Source organism: Planococcus citri, chromosome 5 (assembly GCF_950023065.1).
Source record: "Planococcus citri chromosome 5, ihPlaCitr1.1, whole genome shotgun sequence".
In the NCBI taxonomy this organism is placed as follows: Eukaryota; Metazoa; Arthropoda; class Insecta; order Hemiptera; family Pseudococcidae; genus Planococcus; species Planococcus citri.
Window position 1 is genome coordinate 12,056,651 of NC_088681.1, and position 19,467 is coordinate 12,076,117.

General features: G+C 32.3%; 2 protein-coding genes across 3 annotated transcripts in view; one reads left to right on the forward strand and one right to left on the reverse strand.

Moving 5' to 3' along the window:
- The first annotated feature begins 215 nt into the window (after nt 1–215).
- LOC135847941 (uncharacterized) lies at nt 216–2,081 on the forward strand. The gene is made up of 4 exons (XM_065367682.1): nt 216–467; nt 1,145–1,169; nt 1,268–1,372; nt 1,485–2,081. Exons 1-4 carry the CDS (start codon nt 352–354, stop codon nt 1,932–1,934), a joined length of 696 nt encoding a protein of 231 aa, XP_065223754.1. The 5' UTR covers nt 216–351; the 3' UTR covers nt 1,935–2,081.
- Nucleotides 2,082–8,796: 6,715 nt separating this feature from the next.
- LOC135847046 (uncharacterized) overlaps nt 8,797–19,467 on the reverse strand; it is an 89,358-nt gene continuing 78,687 nt past the window's right edge. For both annotated transcript variants that reach the window (XM_065366428.1, XM_065366429.1), the window contains exons 3-9: nt 18,503–18,771; nt 18,023–18,411; nt 17,827–17,944; nt 16,558–16,785; nt 15,423–15,705; nt 15,164–15,338; nt 8,797–11,783 (exon numbers count right to left, since the gene is read on the reverse strand). In XM_065366428.1, coding sequence (XP_065222500.1) covers nt 11,732–11,783; nt 15,164–15,338; nt 15,423–15,705; nt 16,558–16,785; nt 17,827–17,944; nt 18,023–18,411; nt 18,503–18,771 — 1,514 coding nt within the window. In that variant the 3' untranslated portion in view covers nt 8,797–11,731. The remainder of the gene's footprint in view (nt 11,784–15,163; nt 15,339–15,422; nt 15,706–16,557; nt 16,786–17,826; nt 17,945–18,022; nt 18,412–18,502; nt 18,772–19,467) is intronic.

Sequence of the window (19,467 nt, forward strand, 5' to 3'; positions counted from 1 at the left end):
CAATTTTTACACTTCAAGTTTAAAGACTTTCCCTAAAGGCTAAAATGAGCGAATATTCAAACTCATCGTCCTCGAAAACCAAAGTCCGAATCATGTTAGATCATGTTAGACGTACGTCTACGTACCTGATCTAATGTTGAAAAATACAGCTCTCTGATTGGCCAGAAATATCTTTTCCGTGACGCCCATTTTCCTCAAGCCAAAGCTCGCAGAGATATAGGTACAGATTCTACATAAACTGTCTGTGATGAAAAGACTATAACATTTGTTACTTCTATAAAGTAATATCGTTAGTTCGTTGCTTATTTTACTTTTATCTTATACGTCGTTGTATAAGTTGTATTCAGCATAATGTTGTCATTTTTTTCATCGTTGTGTAAAATTCGTACTCCAAATTACCAAGTATTGTGGCCGATACGCCCAAGCCTAGGCAAGAAGCATATTTTAGCCATCGGATCCCCACGTTTTTATAGTTTTTGCGCTGGTCGCGAAAAACTATATTGTTTTCTCCAAAGTCAGTTTCCACACTCCATGAAATTCACGAATTTTACACTTCTAGCCGAAAGCCAATAGCCAATTAGCGTACAGTATTTGAATAGATAACCAATCAGAGAAAAGTGTTTCTGTAAAACCAATCAACGATCAGTATTCGTAGAAACCGATTGCGAGACTGAATTTTATAAACTGAGACAAATTACATTTTAAATATTTTCATATTTTTTTGTACATTTAAATGAAATTAACGCGATGAAAGTTGAAACACAGAATTTATTGTTGTCAAAGTTATTTCTTATTTCTTTTAGTAAATTTTATCAATTTGTAAAGGTCCCTTTTTATTTTTATTTTTTCATATTCTAAAGGACGATGATACAAAACGGCGAAGTTGAGAACAAAAAATTCAAAATTCCCTTCTCAAGTTCTCACACTTCTCACAGTTCTCACTAAAAAACAGTAGCAATTCGCATTTTTTCCCTGCCTGACAGGTGTATATTTTTGAAAAATCTCTTTTCTCATTTCTTAACAGCACCGAGGCGATAATTTAATTTTACCCCCTGGTTGAATAAACTACTATTTCTCATAAAAAGAAACACAAAACGCAATAAGGCAAAAACTATCTTGGACCAGCGGGTGCGCTGGTCTCTTGTTTAAAAACAAGTGCACCTAATCAGGTGAGTCCTTCATTTATGCCAGGTTAAAATGTGATACGATATTCCATTTTTTAGCCTTAATAGTTAATTCATTTCAACGTTGTTTCGTTTGTATACAGCGTCGAAAAGGTAGCGATGAAAACCCGCAAGATTCGATTATCAAACTCCTACGTGATGAGGTGAAAAAAGCTGAAAAAAAACGTGAAAGTCTGAAATCTCAAATTGTAAGGACAATTTATCTATTTAATTTATCTATATGTATAAGCTGCATGCAAGGTGCATTATATGATTTCTTAGTTTATATTATTTATACCTATATACTCAACTTTTTCACAGAAAGTTAATCGTCACGTTGCGGAATCATACCTCGTAAGAAATATGATAGACAACGTCAAGGAGAATCATCTTCAAAACTACGAAACAGATGATTTAAAAGATCAAAGCTTGTTGACGAAGATGCAGACTTTATTCGGAAAATTCTTAAACGACGAAGACAATCCTACTGGAAAAGAAATGAAAACCAAAATCAAGGAACACGGATTCTCCGAACAGGAATTTATCCAAATTATACACGATAGTTATGTTCGAGCATGTAAATTTTTCGATTCAGCTCGCATTATTTTATTGAAGAATGGCTTATTCAAGGCCGAAAGCAGCGAAAGCTTACTTAGTATTATACACGAGGTTGAGGAGTTTTCAGACAAGGAAAAGTCTTGTTTCAAAATTTTGTATCCTGCTTTTGTCCCTTCGTATTACGGTTCGTTAGGTTGGCGTTCGAAAGATTAGGTAGTGTTGTGAAACTTCTTCGAAGTGATTGGTTTTTATACCTAAATGAAGCGTTTATCACGTCTACGAGTAGCTCGTGTCATGATTTGATATTACCTTATGTATTGTTTTCAATAAATCAGTTCGTTTACGAACTCTTGTTCAAATCTTAATATTGTATTTATTGCGACTGACAACAATTATAGGTATGTACCTACTTTGTTTACAATTAAGAAACGTAATTTCAGCCGATCGTTTAGTGACTGAAAAACAATCATTTATCAAAAAAGTGAAGCTAAAAATGCCGGTTGTTCGATTAGTATGTACAGTTCGAACATGCAGAGAGCATGAAAAATATAGTATTCGTTTAGAAGGGGAGCTTTGGAGTATTTTTGAGTAGCTAACGGTTAAGATGTTTCTACTGTAGGTAGAAGAATGTGAACACAAAAGTTATCGAAATGTTATCTCATAACGTCATTCACGACGAAACTTGAAAAAATAACGAGTTTTCAACGTTACAATTTTACCTACGCCTCGTTTCTCCAAAAATTAACAACTCGAATGCATAGTTTCAAACACTCGATTATTATTTCAATTTTAACTGATTGTACGATCATGTATAACTCACATTTTGGAATAAATGATAGCAATAGAGCAGATGATAGGACTAATGGATACCCAGTGGAACATGGTTAACATTCGCTACTACAATAGGTAGGTAGGTGGAATAGAATTCACTAAAGATAAATAAGTTGCCTACATGTTCACTTCAAGGAGCAAAAAAATGTTCAAATTGACTGGTTTTCTCATCGATTTGGATTTTTTTTTCGATTTTTCAACACATTTCACAAGTTTTGATAATGTTTTGTTGATTCTAATTTCTATTTTAAATTATTTGAGATTTCAGAAATTTTTTTTTGATTTTTTAAAACTAAATTTTGCATTATTTCACTTCATTTTGTAAATGTTTAAACGTTGATGATTTTTTGCCAATTCCTATTCCCATTTTGAATTAGTGGGATTTCAAAGTATTTTTTTTTGTTTTCGATTTTTTCAACTTTTATGAAAAAAATGCAATAAAGCAAGATTTTTTCGGAAAAGTATTGACTATTTCTAGCAAAAAAGTAAGACTTTGATCATTTTAGTGCACAGCTTATTTTGTAGCCAAAAAAAAAAAACACGAGACTCGAGTTATTTTCGAAACTTCTGCAACTTTTTTGGCCACAAAATTCGATTTTTCAAGAGTATTTTGAGGGGGGGGGCGAGGATTAAACTTCGTTTGACATTTTTTGCAAAAAAAAAATCGACGATTTTTAATAATTCGTTGATCAAGAGGAAAAAAATAAAATAAAAACTTTCGACAATTAATACAGCAAAAATCAAAGCTTGTTTGGCAAAAAAACGAGATTTACAGGTAATGTTTGGGGGGAGGGAGGCAGAGGGGAAATTATGGAAAGATGAGACCTTTTTGGAACTTTTTGCAAAAAATCAACAATTTTCAATAATTCATCAGCAAAAAAATACTTCTGTAAATTTAGCAAAAAGCAGAGCTTTTTTATTTTCATTTTAATGGCAAAAAAAATGTTTTCAGGTATTTTTTGGGAGGGGTGATGGAAGAAATAAGACTTTTTTGCAAAAAAATCGACAATTTTTAATAATTCATTGATAAAGAAACAGAAAAACTTGACTATTATTACAGCATAAATGCTGAGTTTGTTTGACAACAGAACAAAATTTTCAAGTAATTTTTTTTTGGGGGGGGGGAGATGGAAAGATGAGAACTTTTTAGAACTTTTTGCAAAAAATCAACAATTTTCAATAATTCATTGGCAAAAAAACGTTCAAGTTGAGCAATTTCTAGCAAAAAATAAAAAGCGAAATTTTTTAGTAATTCGGTAAAAGTAGAACAATTTTATCAATTTCTGCTAAAAAGCAAAATTTTGACAACTTTAGAGTGTTATTTGAGATTGAGGGAAAAAAATAAAACCTTTTTGAGAATTTTTTGCAAAAAAAACGACAATTTTCACTTCTTGATAATTCATTGACCAAAAAAAATTTGAACAATTTTTAGCATAAATAGCGAGACTTCAGCATAAATTTTTATTTGATAAAATAAAAAGCGAAATTTTCAAGTGATTTTGTAAAAACGGAAGAGTTTTGTCAATTTTTGCCAAAAAGCGAGATTTTGACAAGGAGTAATTTTTAATACACTTAGAGAAAAATGAAAGACATTTTTGAAATTTTTTCCTAAAACGACAATTTTTACTTCTAGATAATTCATTGGCCAAAAAAAAAAATCTGGACAATCTTTAGTAAAAAAAGAGCATTCATTTTTGACATTCTTTGGTGCTAAAAAAGAGCTTAGAAAGCGAGATTTTCAAGGAATTTGGGAAAAAGCAGTCAATTTCAGGTCAAAAGCGAGACTTTTTGGGAATTTGTGGCGAAAGATGTGATGCTTTTCTGCAATTTCTGTCGAACAAGTGAGACTTTCTTGCAACTGTTCAGTAAAAAGGTTACTTTTTTGAAAAATGTTGGCAAAAAGCAAACTTTGACGATTTTAGCAAAAAGGCAGGGCTTTTTGGCAATTATTTTCATCAACAAAGTGAATGTAACTGATTTTTAAAAATAATTTCCAATGATTTCAATGGTTTTTACATATGTATGTAGATTTCAACACCTCTTTCACGTTTTTTTTTTTTTTTGGCAAATTTCATTGAAATTCGGTCATTTTGCTAAGATTATACTCGTTCTTTCGAGTGTTTTGATATCATTTCAACAAAGTTGCAATATTTTTTCGTACATTTCTGACAAATTTCATCATTTAATAATGATTTACAGTGTTTTTTCAAGGAGGGGGAGGGGGTGAGGGTAGGTATTTTATACCATTTCAACACAATTTCAGTAGCAATACTTTGACAATTTTAGTAAAATGCAGACTGCATAGCTTTTTTGGGCAAAAAAACCAGACTAGGTTATTTGGGGGGGGGGAGGGAATGAGATATTTTTAGAATTTCTGCAAAAAAAAAATGACAATTTTCGGTAATTCATTAGCGAAAAAAATACTTTTACAATTTCAGCAGAACGTAGAGATTTTTTGGCAAGAAATGAGATTTTCAAGTATTTTTTTGGAGAGGGGAGAGATTTATTAGACTTTTTTGGCATTTTTTGCAAACAAGAAATCGACAATTTTTAATAATTTATTAATCAAAACATTTTGTTTTGACAATTTCAGCAAAAAGTAGAGCTTATTTTGGCTAAGGAACGAGATTTTCAAGTGATTTTGTGTTTTTTGGGGTGGGAGGAGGGAAATGAGACCTCTTTGGAACGTCAGCAAAAAATTGACAATTTTCGGTAATTCATTAGCACAAAAATATGTACTTCTGTAATTTCAGCAAAAATCAGAGATTTTTTATTTTTAGTTTATTCGAAGGAACAAAAAGAAAAGCAATGGCCAAAAAAATATATTTTCAAAAAAAAAAAAACATTCGACAAATACAGCAAAAAGCTGAGCTTGTTTGGAAAAAGAACGAGATTTTCAAGTAATTTTGTGTTTTTTTGGGGTGGGAGGGGGGAAATGAGACCTTTTTGGAACTTCTGCAAAAAATCAACAATGTTCAGTAATATTCATCTGCAAAAAAATACTTCTGTAATTTCAGCAAAAAGCAGAGCTTTTTTGGCAAAAAAATATACTTTCAAGTATTTTTTCGAGAGCGGGAGGAGGAGAAGAAGAAGTTAAGACTTTTTTGGCATTTTTTTGCAGAAAAATCGACAATTTTTAATAATTCATTGATCAAAAAAAACCATTTGACAATTACAGCAAAAAGCTGAGCTTGTTTGGAAAAAGAACGAGATTTTCAAGTAATTTTGTGTTTTTTGGGGTGGGAGGGGGGAAATGAGACCTTTTTAGAACTTCTGCAAGAAATCGACAATTTTCGGTAATTCATTTTAGCACAAAAATACTTCTGTAATTTCTGTCAAAAGCAGAGTTTCTTTGGCCAAAAAAATACTTCAAGAATTTTTTGTGTGGGGGGGGGAGATAAGACTTTTTTGGCATTTCTTGCAAAAAAAAAATCGACGATTTTTAATAATTCATTGATCAAAAAAAAAACTTTTGACAATTACAGCAAAAAGCTGGGCTTGTTTGGAAAACGAACGAGATCTTCGAGTAATTTTTTTGGTAGGGGGAGGAAAAGATGATGGAAAAATGAGACGTTTTTGGAACTTTTTGCAAAAAAAAATCAACAATATTCAATAATTCATTGGCAAAAAAACGTTTAAGCAATTTCGATTTCTTGCAAATAAGCGAGACTTTTCAGCATAAATTTTTGGAATCCTCAGGTGAAAAATAAAACGCGAGATTTTTCGGTAATTCGGTAAAAATAGAAGAACTTTGTCAATTTCTGCCAAAAAGCAAAATTTTGACAATTCTAGCATAAGAACAGTTTTTTTTTTTTTTTTTGGTGAAAACAAAAACGAAACTTTAGAGTGATTTTTGAAAGAAAAAATTAAAACCTTTTAGAGCATTTTTTGCAAAAAACGACAATTATTACTTTTTAGCAATTCATTGACCAAAAAAAAAAAATTTGAACAATTTTTTAGCAGAATAGCGAGACTTCGGCATAAGTTTTTATTTGGTAAAATATGTAAAACGCAAAATTCTCAAGAAATTTTGTTTCTTGCCAAAAAACAAGGTTATGACCAGGGCTCGGATATTCTTTCCCTAAAAAACCCAAAATATGCGCTTAAATATTCCCTAAAAAATGCCAAAATATGCTCTAAAAAGTAAAAATATTCCCTAACGATATGGGTATTGTTTTACAGGAAAGATCAATTCCTATACGATTTTAGTAATATTGTTGTGTAATACCAAGAATTCACAAACAAAAATGCAAAACAGAGCGTTTTAAAATCACGAAAAGGTAATTCTAGTTCCATTATTAAAGGAATAAAAAACAAATAAAATGAACAAAAAAATAAGTAGGTACCTACGAGTAAGCTATTGCCAGTTTCACAAAAATATAGTAATTTGATGCAAAAATTTGAAATTGGGCAAAATATTCCCTAAAAACCGCTAAAAACGTAAAATATGCTCTAAAAACGCAAAATATTCCCTAAAAAATGCCAAAATATGCTTTAATATGCTTTTATGGTGAAATATGCCAAAATATGCTTCAACAAATTAGGCTCATTTGACTTGAAATTTCATGAATCGTGGAGATAATTGAAAAATTCCCTATCCCCTATGCATACAAAAAATATGCTCCAGCATAAAAATCCGAGCCCTGGTTATGACAATTCTTTTTTTTTTTGTAAAAAAGCGAAACTTTGGAGTAATTTTTAAAAGAGAAAAATAAGAGACATTTTTGGATTTTGTTTTCAAAAAAACGACAATTTTTACTTCTTAATAATTTATTATCCAAAAAAAAAAAAAAAAAAATTCGAACAATTTTTAGTAAAAAAAAGCGAGACTTTTCAGCGTTAATTTTTGGCATTCTTTGGTAAAAAAAAAAAAGTTTAGAAAGCGAGATTTTCAAGGAGTTTGGGAAAAAGCAGTCAATTTTTGGTCAAAAGCGAGACTTTTTGGTAATTTGTGGCGATAGCGAAAGATGTGATGCTTTTCTGCAATTTTTGTCGAACAAGTGAGACTTTCTCGTATCTGTTCAGTAAAAAGGTTACTTTTTTGAATAATGTTGGCAAAAAGCAAAACTTCGACGATTTTATAGCAAAAAGGCGAGGCTTTTTGGCAATTATTTTCATCAACAAAGTGGACGTAACTGATTTTTAAAAATAATTTCCAATGATTTTAATGGTTTTTACAAGATTTTATTTTACCACCTCTTTCACGTATTTTTTGGCAAATTTCATTGAAATTCGGTCATTTGTGGATTTGACTAGACAAATCACATTGCGAGAATAACTTCATCTTAGATGTAATAATTGATAAAATTTATAACATTTCGATTGATCTTGATCTTACTCAACATTTATCGTTCATTCATCGCTCCCGGAAATAGTTACCTACTCGAATCTCCTTCGAATATTTTCTTTCAACGAGAAAAAAATATGATTATTCAGCGTAAAACGAAGTCAGCTTTGCTTTCACTTGTTGTAACATTGTATCGAAAATATAAAAAGATGCCCCGTGGCTCTCGACGTCGTCGCGAATTTGGAAAATGCCTCCAGAACCTGGTCAACGTGCTACAGACTCATTTCAGCAGAAATTCAATCGCATAAAGGATCAAAGAAAATCATTCGCGATTTAATTTCATCCAAGTAGGGAGTAATTCATTTAAATATTCAATAATTCAATTCATAATTTCTGAGATTCGAAAATGATTTGGCAATTCCATCGTCAACACGTTGTGATCATCAAATTCAAATTCAGAAAAATGTCATCGTGTTTACCCATTTTTTTTCTCTTCAGACGAAACCGAAGCCAATGCTGAAGATACAATCGCCAGTGGATAAAGACAGACGCTATTCGAACAGAATCACAAATTCTGTATAAATAAACACAGTAATATTATTCTTATTTTGTAATCAAATTTGAAATAAATTGTAATCTGTAGCAGATTCTTTGTCAATTCCACATCAACGAACCATTCATAAAGTAAAATGGCGTCTGCTATCATCACAGACTTTCGTCCGAAACCGTTGAATAATTGTCGATCGTCAATTACTGATTTAATATAGTAAGGTTTCCCTCCAAATTCCACTGATTCATCATCTTCACAAACTATAAATCCAAACTCAACACCTCAATATTATTACAAATTGATCAAAACACATCATCATTCTCACACACCAAACCATAATGAAATCACCTACTTCAACCCACAGTGTTTGGTTTTCAATCTACCTATACGAATCGAAATCACAACACTAAAAAAAGATACATTTTATTCCATCTGTTGATCTCTAAAAAACAAGAAAAAATATGTAGAAGGGGAGAAAAAAGAAACAAAATCAATTACAGAATGTAGTAAGTAGAATAAATGGCGATTGTATGGCGACTGAAGGCACTAAAATCTAACATCTCCATACGTATATGGAAAGAGATTGTAATACGAAGGTGTGTAATAAATGTAGAAAGAAAAAAGGCTCATCGTAAAGTATACACAACATGAATATACCTTACACTCGTCAAAAAAATCATCATCATCATCGTAAAATAATATAGAAACACAATAAACAAAACAGCAAAAATAATTAACAACCTAAATAAAAATGGTACGAAAAAAAAAGTATAGAAGAAAGAAAAACAGCGATACAATACTCTCTCATTGTATAACACACGACACGAATGACACGATTTATACACCAGGAATAGTAATAATAATAATACCTTAGAATATTGGTAAAATGGGGACCTTAAAATCGTACAGCAGATAATCCTAACGACTAAAAATGAGGAAAACGATTCACTTTGAAAACATTAAATAATAATAATAGTAATGATAAATACATTACACGTACCTGATCGATATTACAAACGATAGGCGAACACTTCGCTTCGTTACCGGTGACCGGTCACCGGTTACCGGAGCATTAACTTCGGTAATAATACAGATATTTAATTACTTTAACGTTTATAATTATTATTACAGTTGATTGTGCGAATATTTACACACTACGAAAATTAAAAAACCACAAAACTAAACCGCACAAGATATAAATTTGGATTCTAACAGTCAGTTCCCAAATTCAAACGATACACATTTAGCAGTACTCGTCGAAGTACTCGTTGCTTTGGTGGGGGAAAAAAAACATCTTCGATACAAAATACCCTTTTTTCTTCTAAATTATTCGAGCACACTTCGCGAAATTAAACAAAAAATAATTAAAAAACCAAACACATATCAGACTCACTTTTTTAGAAAAGGCAGTTCGTGCAATGCAATGATAGTCATTCGTTCCATACTCGAAATCAATTCACTTCGACGTCCATTTTGTACTCCACTATACTTAATCGAACTATATATCAACGATTTAATTAAATGAGCAAGTAAAAAACTATATGTACCACGAAACAAAGTAAAATTTCAAAAAGAAAGCTAATTAGAAAACAATAGCGTGATTTATCCTCTCACACAAACGTACGTACGTACGTACGCGTGCTAGTGTTACTACGCCGCCGCCATTGCTCATTTACGCACTAACACAAACACACGTACCTAACTTCGGGCAAGTTCGGTCGAGTCTCGTGTTGTTGTCGCCCGACCACGTTGGTTTGTTTACATTCTGATTTTTTTAATTTTTAAAACCGAACGAACGGTTTTTTTACGAGCGTCTCGAGAGCAAATATGTGCAACCAATCAGAAGCGAGTTAGTTTTTATCTGTTGTCTCTCTTTCATCCGTTGTTTACGTTTTGGACTTGTATTTTATTTCGTGATGGTATATTCGTATATTTCTGTATTCCAACGTCGTTTTTTCGTCATACATGTGTATAAATCATCACATTACGTATAACAAATGAATCAATGTAACGTAACTTTACCAAATGTTAAACAATAATTATTAAAGCTGTATCTACTAGTATCAAAATTCAAAACGTGTTGTTCGAATTCTCAAAAAAGATGATCGTTATGTGCATGTGCTTGTGACGATATGGATATGGCTAATACACCTTGTGTCATTTCGAATTCTCAATAAAGATGATCGTTAAGTGTTTGTGTATCATCTTCATTGAGAATTCGAAATACTTACTTTTACGTTTTGAATTTTGATACTAGTAGATACAGCTTTAATAATTGTTTAACATTTGGTAAAGTTACGTTACATTGATTCATTTTTTATACGTAATGTGATGATTTATACACATGTATGACGAAAAAACGACGTTGGAACACAGAAATATACGAATATACCATCACGAAATAAAATACAAGTCCAAAACGTAAACAACGGATGAAAGAGAGACAACAGATAAAAACAAACTCGCTTCTGATTGGTTGCACATATTTGCTCTCGAGACGCTCGTGTTTTTTTTACTATTATTTAAATATTACAAAAAAGATACACAAATTACATACGTTTCTGAGGAGAAATCAACGACGAACAAATCACAAAAGAGAATAAACGAAAAAAATTAATAACCTAATCGACACAAATAGGCTTTAAAATATCACAAAATGTTAATCTATATAGGCAGTCTTAAATCATCGCTATCACCGATATTCTTCTCTATAGATAAAGTATGTAAATTTATTTATAATATTATTATAACTGACGTTGGTTAATATTACCTTCTAAAAACAATTTTTAAAATAATAATTCTGTAATGTAAAAAAAAAGACAAACAAAAATCATACCAGAGAGTATGAACAATAATTATTTTCGAACAAAATGTAGTAAGTTGAAATATCTTATGTAGCCAACACCTTCGCAGTAAAAAGCTTTTTAGTTTAAAATATTATCAAATTAATAGTATTATTATATATGTAGTAAGTAAAAACGGAACAAAATATGTAGAATATACGTAGGTAATTATATGCAGTGTGTAATGATTTACTGTACGTGTATATTCTCGTAGTCTTCTCTTTTGGCGATCTCTGTATACTATTACATGATAGTTGTAATTCAAAAAATAAAAGTAATACATTTATGTAGGTAGGTAAATTAAAGGGGGTAGATTTACACGTTTAAAAAGATGAATATAATCGTAGAAAGAAACTGCTAAACACAACACACGAGACCAACGGAAAATAAAACGAATCACTGTGACTTTTTTCATCATCTACAATACATCGTATTTCCTCGATTACAAAACAAAATACCTCATATTCACAACCATCTTACACATTGTAATGGATTATTGTCAAGGAACGTACGTTGTATGATTATTGCAGTTCGATTTCGACTTCAAGATTCTAAACAGAACACAAAAACAAATGAATTAGCAATGGGTGTTATAGTTTTTAGAGATAGCAACTGAACGCAATTTCAATTACGAATGCATCGTTTTAATATGGATTATAGTCCGGCATATGACAATAGGAGTAATTGCACCCCCCCCCCCATCGATCCTCCGGGACAACATTTTTCTTAAATGGGACATCCTAAGGAACAATTTAATGCAAAGTTGCCAAAAAAAAGTTGGCCTTACTCACAAAATGGCGGCCATTTTGATTTTCAGGTCAGCCGAAATCGCAGATTTTGCGTTTTAACATAGGACTTGCACGAACTTTTTCAAACTTTACAAAGGTAGATCGAAAGATCATGCAAAAATGTATCACATTTCAAAATTTCAAGTGCTAAAGTACGTTTTTCGATTTTTGGTGAATTTTTGAAAATCGAATTTAGGCCAAAAATGAAGGAAAAAATCAAAATTTTACCAAATTGACCAAGAAAGCTGAAATTTGGGATATACCCTATTTTCGACATGCCAAATCGATTGGAAACGGTTTCAACCCGTTTTGAGCAGTTCTGGAGCCTCCAGCACATTTTTGAAACTCGAAATTCCCACAAAATTAAAACCAAATTGGAGTTGTAAAGCTAAACTTTATTCTAAAAACTAGTTTCAATACTCTACGAAGTACTGCAGGTGAATTTCAAGTTGTTTTGGAGCCTCCAGCGACTTTTTGAAAATTCCTGAAGCCTCCAGCAGATTTTTGAAACTTTAAATTTTCACAATATTTCATCAAATAGAGATGGAAAGCTGAAATTTACTCTACACTCCAATTTTAACACCCTCAGAAGACGACTTTAGGTGGGTTCAAGTAATTTTATGGCCTCCAGCGATTTTTTTTGAAAATTACTGGAGCCTCTAGCAGATTTTTGGAACTTTAAATTTTCACAAAATGTCATCAAATGGAGATGGAAAGCTGAAATTTACTCTACACTCCAATTTTAACACCCTCTGAAGACGACTTCAGGTGGGTTCAAGTCATTTTAGGGCCTCCAGCGACTTTTTTTGAAAATTACCGGAGCCTCCAGTAGTTCCCAACATTAATTTATGAAATACTTAGAGTTGGCAAGCTGAAATTTACTTCGCAGACTACATGGTGGTTTCAAATGGTTTTGAAGCTTCCAGCAACTTTTAGGAAATTTCAATTTTCCAAAAAAACGTCATACAACCTTTCAAAAAGATGCTGGAGGCTCCAAAAAGACTTGAAATTCACCAGCAGTCAACTTCGTAGCGTATTGAAATTAGTGTGCAGAACGAATTTCGACTCGACATCTTAGTTTGATAACATTTTGGGGAAATTTCAAGTTTCAAAAATCTACTGGAGGCTCCAGTAATTTTCAAAAAAGTCGTTGAAGGCTCTAAAATGACTTGAAATCCACCAGAAGTCGTTTTCAGAGGGTGTTAAAATTGGAGTGTAGAGTAAATGTCAGCTTTCCATCTCTATTTGATGAAATATTGTGAAAATTTAAAGTTTCAAAAATCTGCTGGAGGCTTCAGGAATTTTCAAAAAGTCGCTGGAGGCTCCAAAACAACTTGAAATTCACCTGCAGTACTTCGTAGAGTATTGAAACTAGTTTTTAGAATAAAGTTTAGCTTTACAACTCCAATTTGATTTTAATTTTGTGGGAATTTCGAGTTTCAAAAATCTGCTGGAGGCTCCAGAACTGCTCAAAACGGGTTGAAACCGTTTCCAATCGATTTGGCATGTCGAAAATAGGGTATACCCTAAATTTCAGCTTTCTTGGTCAATTTGGTAAAATTTTGATTTTTTCCCTCATTATTGGCCTAAATTCGATTTTCAAAAATTCACCAAAAATCGAAAAACGCATTTTAGCACTTGAAATTTGGACAGGTGATAAATTTTTGCATGATCTTTCGATCTACCTTTGTAAAGTTTGAAAAAGTTTGTGCAAGTCCTATGAAAAAGCTCGAAAAAATTACCAAAATTGAACAAACAAGCACCAAAATGTGGGTAAAACGATTTTAAAGTAGAAATAAGTCGCAAAAAAAACAAAAACCGAAATGTTCCAATTTTCAATTTTAAAAAGTTCATCAATTTTGAAACTTTTCGAAAAAAAAGCGAGACTTCTGAGAAATTTATGGCAAAAAAGAACGAATTTACGTAATTTTTGGTAAAAAAAATTTTACAACTTTTGGTAAAAAATTAGATTTTTAGAACTCATTGGTAAAAAAAACGGATTTTAACAATTTTCTAAAAAGCAAGCATTTTTGACAATTTTTGACAAAAAGCAAAACATTGTCAATTTTAGCCAAAAGCAAAACATTGTCAATTTTAGCAAAAACCAGCAACCTTTGAGAATTATTGGCGAAGAAATATATTTTTTTGCAATTTTTTTCGAAAATTGAGACTTTTTTTTGTTTTTTTTTTTTTTTTGCAAAAAGATAGACTTTTTCGTCATTTTTGGCAATTTTAGTGAAAAAAAAAAAAAAAAAAAAAAAAAAAAACGAAACTTACCAATTGTTAAAAGACTAAAATGTTTGGCAATTTTTGAAAAAAAGCAACCCTTTTGTACAATTTTTGCAAAAAAGTAAGCCTTTTAGAAATGTTATAGCAAAAAACGAAAATTTCTATCAATTTTGCAGATGAAACGATAATTTTTGTCAAGTTTTGGAAAGGCGAGCACTGTTGATAATTTTCTGCAAAAAGTGGGTCTTTTCTGTCAAAATTATTGGTAAAAAAAAATGATATCTGATAAAAAGTTACTTCCCATTTTTAAATAATCCATTTTAGGACAATTTTGACGATAATTTTACGATTTTAATCAATTTTTAAAAAATTCTCTCCCCTTTACTTTGAACGTTTTTCTTCATATCTTGATAATATTTTCTGCAATTCTGGCAAATTTTTATACTCTTTTACACGATTTCCAATAAACTTTGTTCATATTTTAGTAATTTTTAACTGCTTTTTAATCAATTTTTCTTTGAGTTTTCAGTAATTTTCCGAAAATGCAACATAATTTATGCAATCTTGAAGCCATTTCAATGGTTTGACTTGTAAATGTGATGTCAGGGGGCTTAAAATAAACCTTTTCAAAATCTCCCTTCCCCTCTTGAAACGTGGTTCGAACATTTGAGATAATTTTTCGAATTTTATAACCCCTCTCCATCTCCTTTCACAAGAATATCCTTCAAATGAGAGCACTCTGGCTCAAATCGTAACTTGCTCATCGAACATGATTCAACTTTTTTACAATTTTTTAAGCATTAAATTTGATAAACATTCTTAGTATCAAATCTGATCTTTCTTTTTTTTTATACCAAAATTCGACATGTTTTGTGGGGAAATATTTAACTTTCCCACATGCACAATTAACTTACTCATTCGATTCGACGCAGGACATTATACTATTCGAGTCTGCATTCGGTTTGATGTAACGATTCTTTACTAAATCGATGAACGAGCCAACTTCCAGTAAAAATCCGGATATGATGATGAAAAATCCAGCCAAGAAAAACGGCACCATGAAACTACCGGTTACTTCATAAAGCCATCCTGTGTAAAAAAAAATATACTTAAAATCCCATTTATCATTTTTTAAACTCTAAATTCCAATATTCGTTATTCACGATTACACACCTGCAATCGGTGGCCCGACCAAATTACCAATTCCTTGCACCAGAAGCAGCAGACCATACGCATTGGTGAACTTCTCCAGCGATATAGTCTCCACCAGTATGATCGAAGTAAGCGAATAATTGGCCGCTACCAGTAGACCAAATCCGCCCGATATCACGCACAAATTCTCGTAACTAGTGACCAACGGAATCAGGGCGACGAATAGTCCGCATAAGGCCATCGACACAGCGTAAATACATCTCGAACTCAACCAAGATCTGTCACCAGCCCAACCATAACCGATCTGCAAAAACAACGACCAGAATTACTCCATCTGCGGTATCATTTTCTCAACACAAAACCTTATTTCTAAAAATGAATACATCGCTATTAAAAAGTTTAATAAAAAATAAATCTACGTTAATTTTCTTTTCAAATAGGGTTCAAAACAAAAAAGCAATTTTCACGAGTAAATCTATAAAGGTATGTTGTACATGAAGAAGTCAAGGTGATGGAAAATAACCATTTAGTCGATGTTATTTTCAAGTTGGTTCGACCACCTGAACTTTTCATTATTTGTATTTTTCAGAATTTCAGCGATAAGCTGTATAGAAAATGCTATTAAGGAAGTCTCTAATCATCAAGCTTGAATATTACTTTCACTATTATCAACTATATTGGTACGTCGTCGTCTATGTACGAGACTAATAAGTGATAAACTATAGTCTAATAATGTATAGAGTAGTACATGAGTATGAATACTACATTAAAGGAGTGTGTCTGTGTGTGTGATCTGAGAGTGTGTGTGTGTGTGAGTGAGTGAAGAGTGAACTAGAGAGGAAAAAATTCATAAAATTGCTCTAGTACAGTATAAAAAAATTTTAAAGCTAAAAAAGATTCTAAAAAAAAAATGAAAACAAAAAAATTAGTGTTGTTTAAAGATAAAATGTTAATAAGAAGTGAATAATACAAGGGAAAAGAAAATTACATGAAAAAATATGCGGACGCAAGAGCTCTCAAAATGAAAAATTGTTCTCAAAAAACCATCAAAAACTACGATGAAATTTTCAGCGGCATCTTGCGCCCACATTTTAGTGTTCTAAATACCATTAGAAAAAAAAACTACGGTCACATTAATCATTTATCCCATATTTACTTCGCCTAACATGTTCAATATTCCAATTACGCTGATAATGTATGTGGCATTAGTTTTGGAATATCCCTGTTCGACGGCATAATCTGCCAGAAATATGTAAGGAACATCGTACCAAGTATACAGTAGAAAATTTGAGATGGCGAATAGCAGAAAACTGATATTTGTGAAAAAAGAAAAATCCAACATTTCTGTCACCGCGTACCATAAATCCAGTAAGCCAGCATACCACTGAAATTGAAAATAAAGAAAAAGTTATGAATCTAAATCGACAGAAATTACACAAGCTTTTCAAAATTTTTTAAAATATTTTCCCCAAAATTGGGGACTGGAGGGGCACCGACGGGTCGTATCAAAAAAATAACCGAATATTTGAACTCAGCGCCGTTGAAAACATAACAAACGATATGTCACACGTAATTTCCAAAATTTTTTGAATTTTTCATTTCAAAATTGGGGGCTGGGGGCGCACCAAGGGGTCGTATCGAAAAAATAACCCAATATTCGAACTCAGCGCCCTTGAAAACATAGTAAACCATATGTCACACGCCATTTTCAATTTTTTGCTATTTTGACCATATCGCTCAGGAGGGAGGGGTCAGAAGGGTGTAACTGAAAAAATAACCTGATATTCGAACTCAGCAATCTAGAATTGATGCAAATTGCCATAAATACATAATATTTTTATAATTTTTGGAATTTTTTATATCAAAATTGAGGGCTGCAGGGGTATTAAGGGGTCGTATCACAAAAATAACCCAATATTCGAACTCAGCGTTCTCGAAAACACAGTAAACCATATGTCACACGCCATTTTCAATTTTTTGCTATTTTGACCATATCACTGGGGGAAGGGGGTGTCGGAGGGATCGAATTAAAAAAATGACTCGATATTCGAACTAAGCGGCTCAGAATCAGTAGCAATCGATATGTCACTCGAATTTTGATTTTTTTTTTGAATCTCAAAATATGGGGGGGGGGGGGGTTTGAATGTTGACCGAAATTCATAAAAATTCCAAAAATCATGTGACATATCGATTGTTACTAAATTGAAGGCGCTGAGTTCGAATATCGACTTATTTTTTCGATCTGACCCCTCTAACTCTCTACCTCTCTTCCACCAACGCTCTAAACATAATCAGGAGTTCAAAAAATTGAAAATAACACATCGTAGATGAGTTTTAAAAATTACGGTAAACATTCGAGCCCTCAAATCAACACAAAATTCTTAAAAATCTACCAAATCAAACCTTTTCATAAGCAAATACTCACTTCGTCTTTTTCTTCTGCGATTGTAGTCATAGAATTTCTATAAATATCCGGGCAAGACGAAGCTCGCAGCCGGTAACGACTAATATTCAACATAGCCCCTCGATACGTTAACGAATGCCTGGAAAAAATACACCGATAAAATAATTTCGAGCAATTCTCCAAAATTCCAATGCGGCAACATTGCACCAAAACTTACCTATGCACTTTGAGATCTCTTAAATATGCAGTAGGCAGTCGGGGGCTTTCGTTTCCATAATCACTGGCGTATCTTTTATTCCACCAAGTGTTATTGGTATTGCTCACAGCTGCCAATCCGCGTTTCAGCGATTCGGATTTCTTTTTCAAGATCGATCTCCTTTTTTCGGGTTTTTTAGCGATGAATTCGGCCCCAGCGCTGTTATCGTCGATGGGAGATTTCACTTCGGCTGGTTCGTTTTCTTTGATCGTTTCAGATACGGGCGTTTGAGTTTGATCCTCTTTAGAAGGAGACTTTAGCAATGGAGAGGTTGGTTTGCTGTTTGGTAGGAATTGAGCGCTGTATTTAGGAGTGGCGGTCATGCTGTATGGGTTTCGGTTTCTTTTTTGCTGTTGAAAAAGAAATAAAATAGGTATATTGAAAATGAAACAATTGCCCGTTTTTTGAACTTTGAATATTGCTACATGAATTATTACTGACCTGGTCGTTGATGTAACCACTGTCGCTAATACTGCGAGACGATATCAAAAGACTAGGATAATTGTGCACCAACACCGCGTACAAATGTCTATTTGTAGATAATCCTTCTAAAACTTCGAGAGGAACTTTTTCTCCATTTTTTACAAAAGTAGGTAAGCTCACCAACGAGCTAAATAATCGGTTTCGCTTTTCTTTGGTGGATATTTCGTTAGCATCGGTGGCGTTCGCATCGTCGTCGTCTTCGTCTTCTTTTATTGTGCTTTCGTGAGCTGTATTTTTCAAACAGAACAGAAAAAAGAAGTGATTGATGAAAATTTGTCTGGTAAAAAGAACATCTCACATAATTAATGCTCAAATTATAAGATTAAAATTACACGAAACCTTTCTATAGTGCCATCACTAGAATAATTAAATTTTTCAACTCTTTTTTTTTCGTCGAAGCATAAAATAATCTCAGCTGAAGGGATTTTCACAAAATATTTTTCAAAATTTTTTGAACAATGAGGAAGAGAGGGGTAATACTTGAAAAGAAAAATCTGATTTGTTCGACATTTCCGCGAATGACCTCCCCCATCCACTCAAAAAATGCTCAAGAAGCAGTCACTTCGTCAATTTTTCAAAATCAGGTATTCGAATATTTCACATTGAATTTTTTTCATCATAACAACTAAAAAGTTCATAAAAATATTACAACACATAGCAGAAGATATCTTATCGGCTGATTTGGTCAAATACATATTTCATATTTATAACATTTCAAGTTCTTGATTGTTGCTTGATACCACCACAAATTCAACTCTATGCCTCTTAAGACAGCTGATAAGCTGTAATTACCTACATCGAATTTATATTTGTAGAATGATTTCTGAGAACATTCGAAAATCAAAGATAGACCAATTTCTACGAATAGTGATCTTTTTTTGACATACCTGTGCCTGATACTACAAGCGATCTGATGTTCTCAC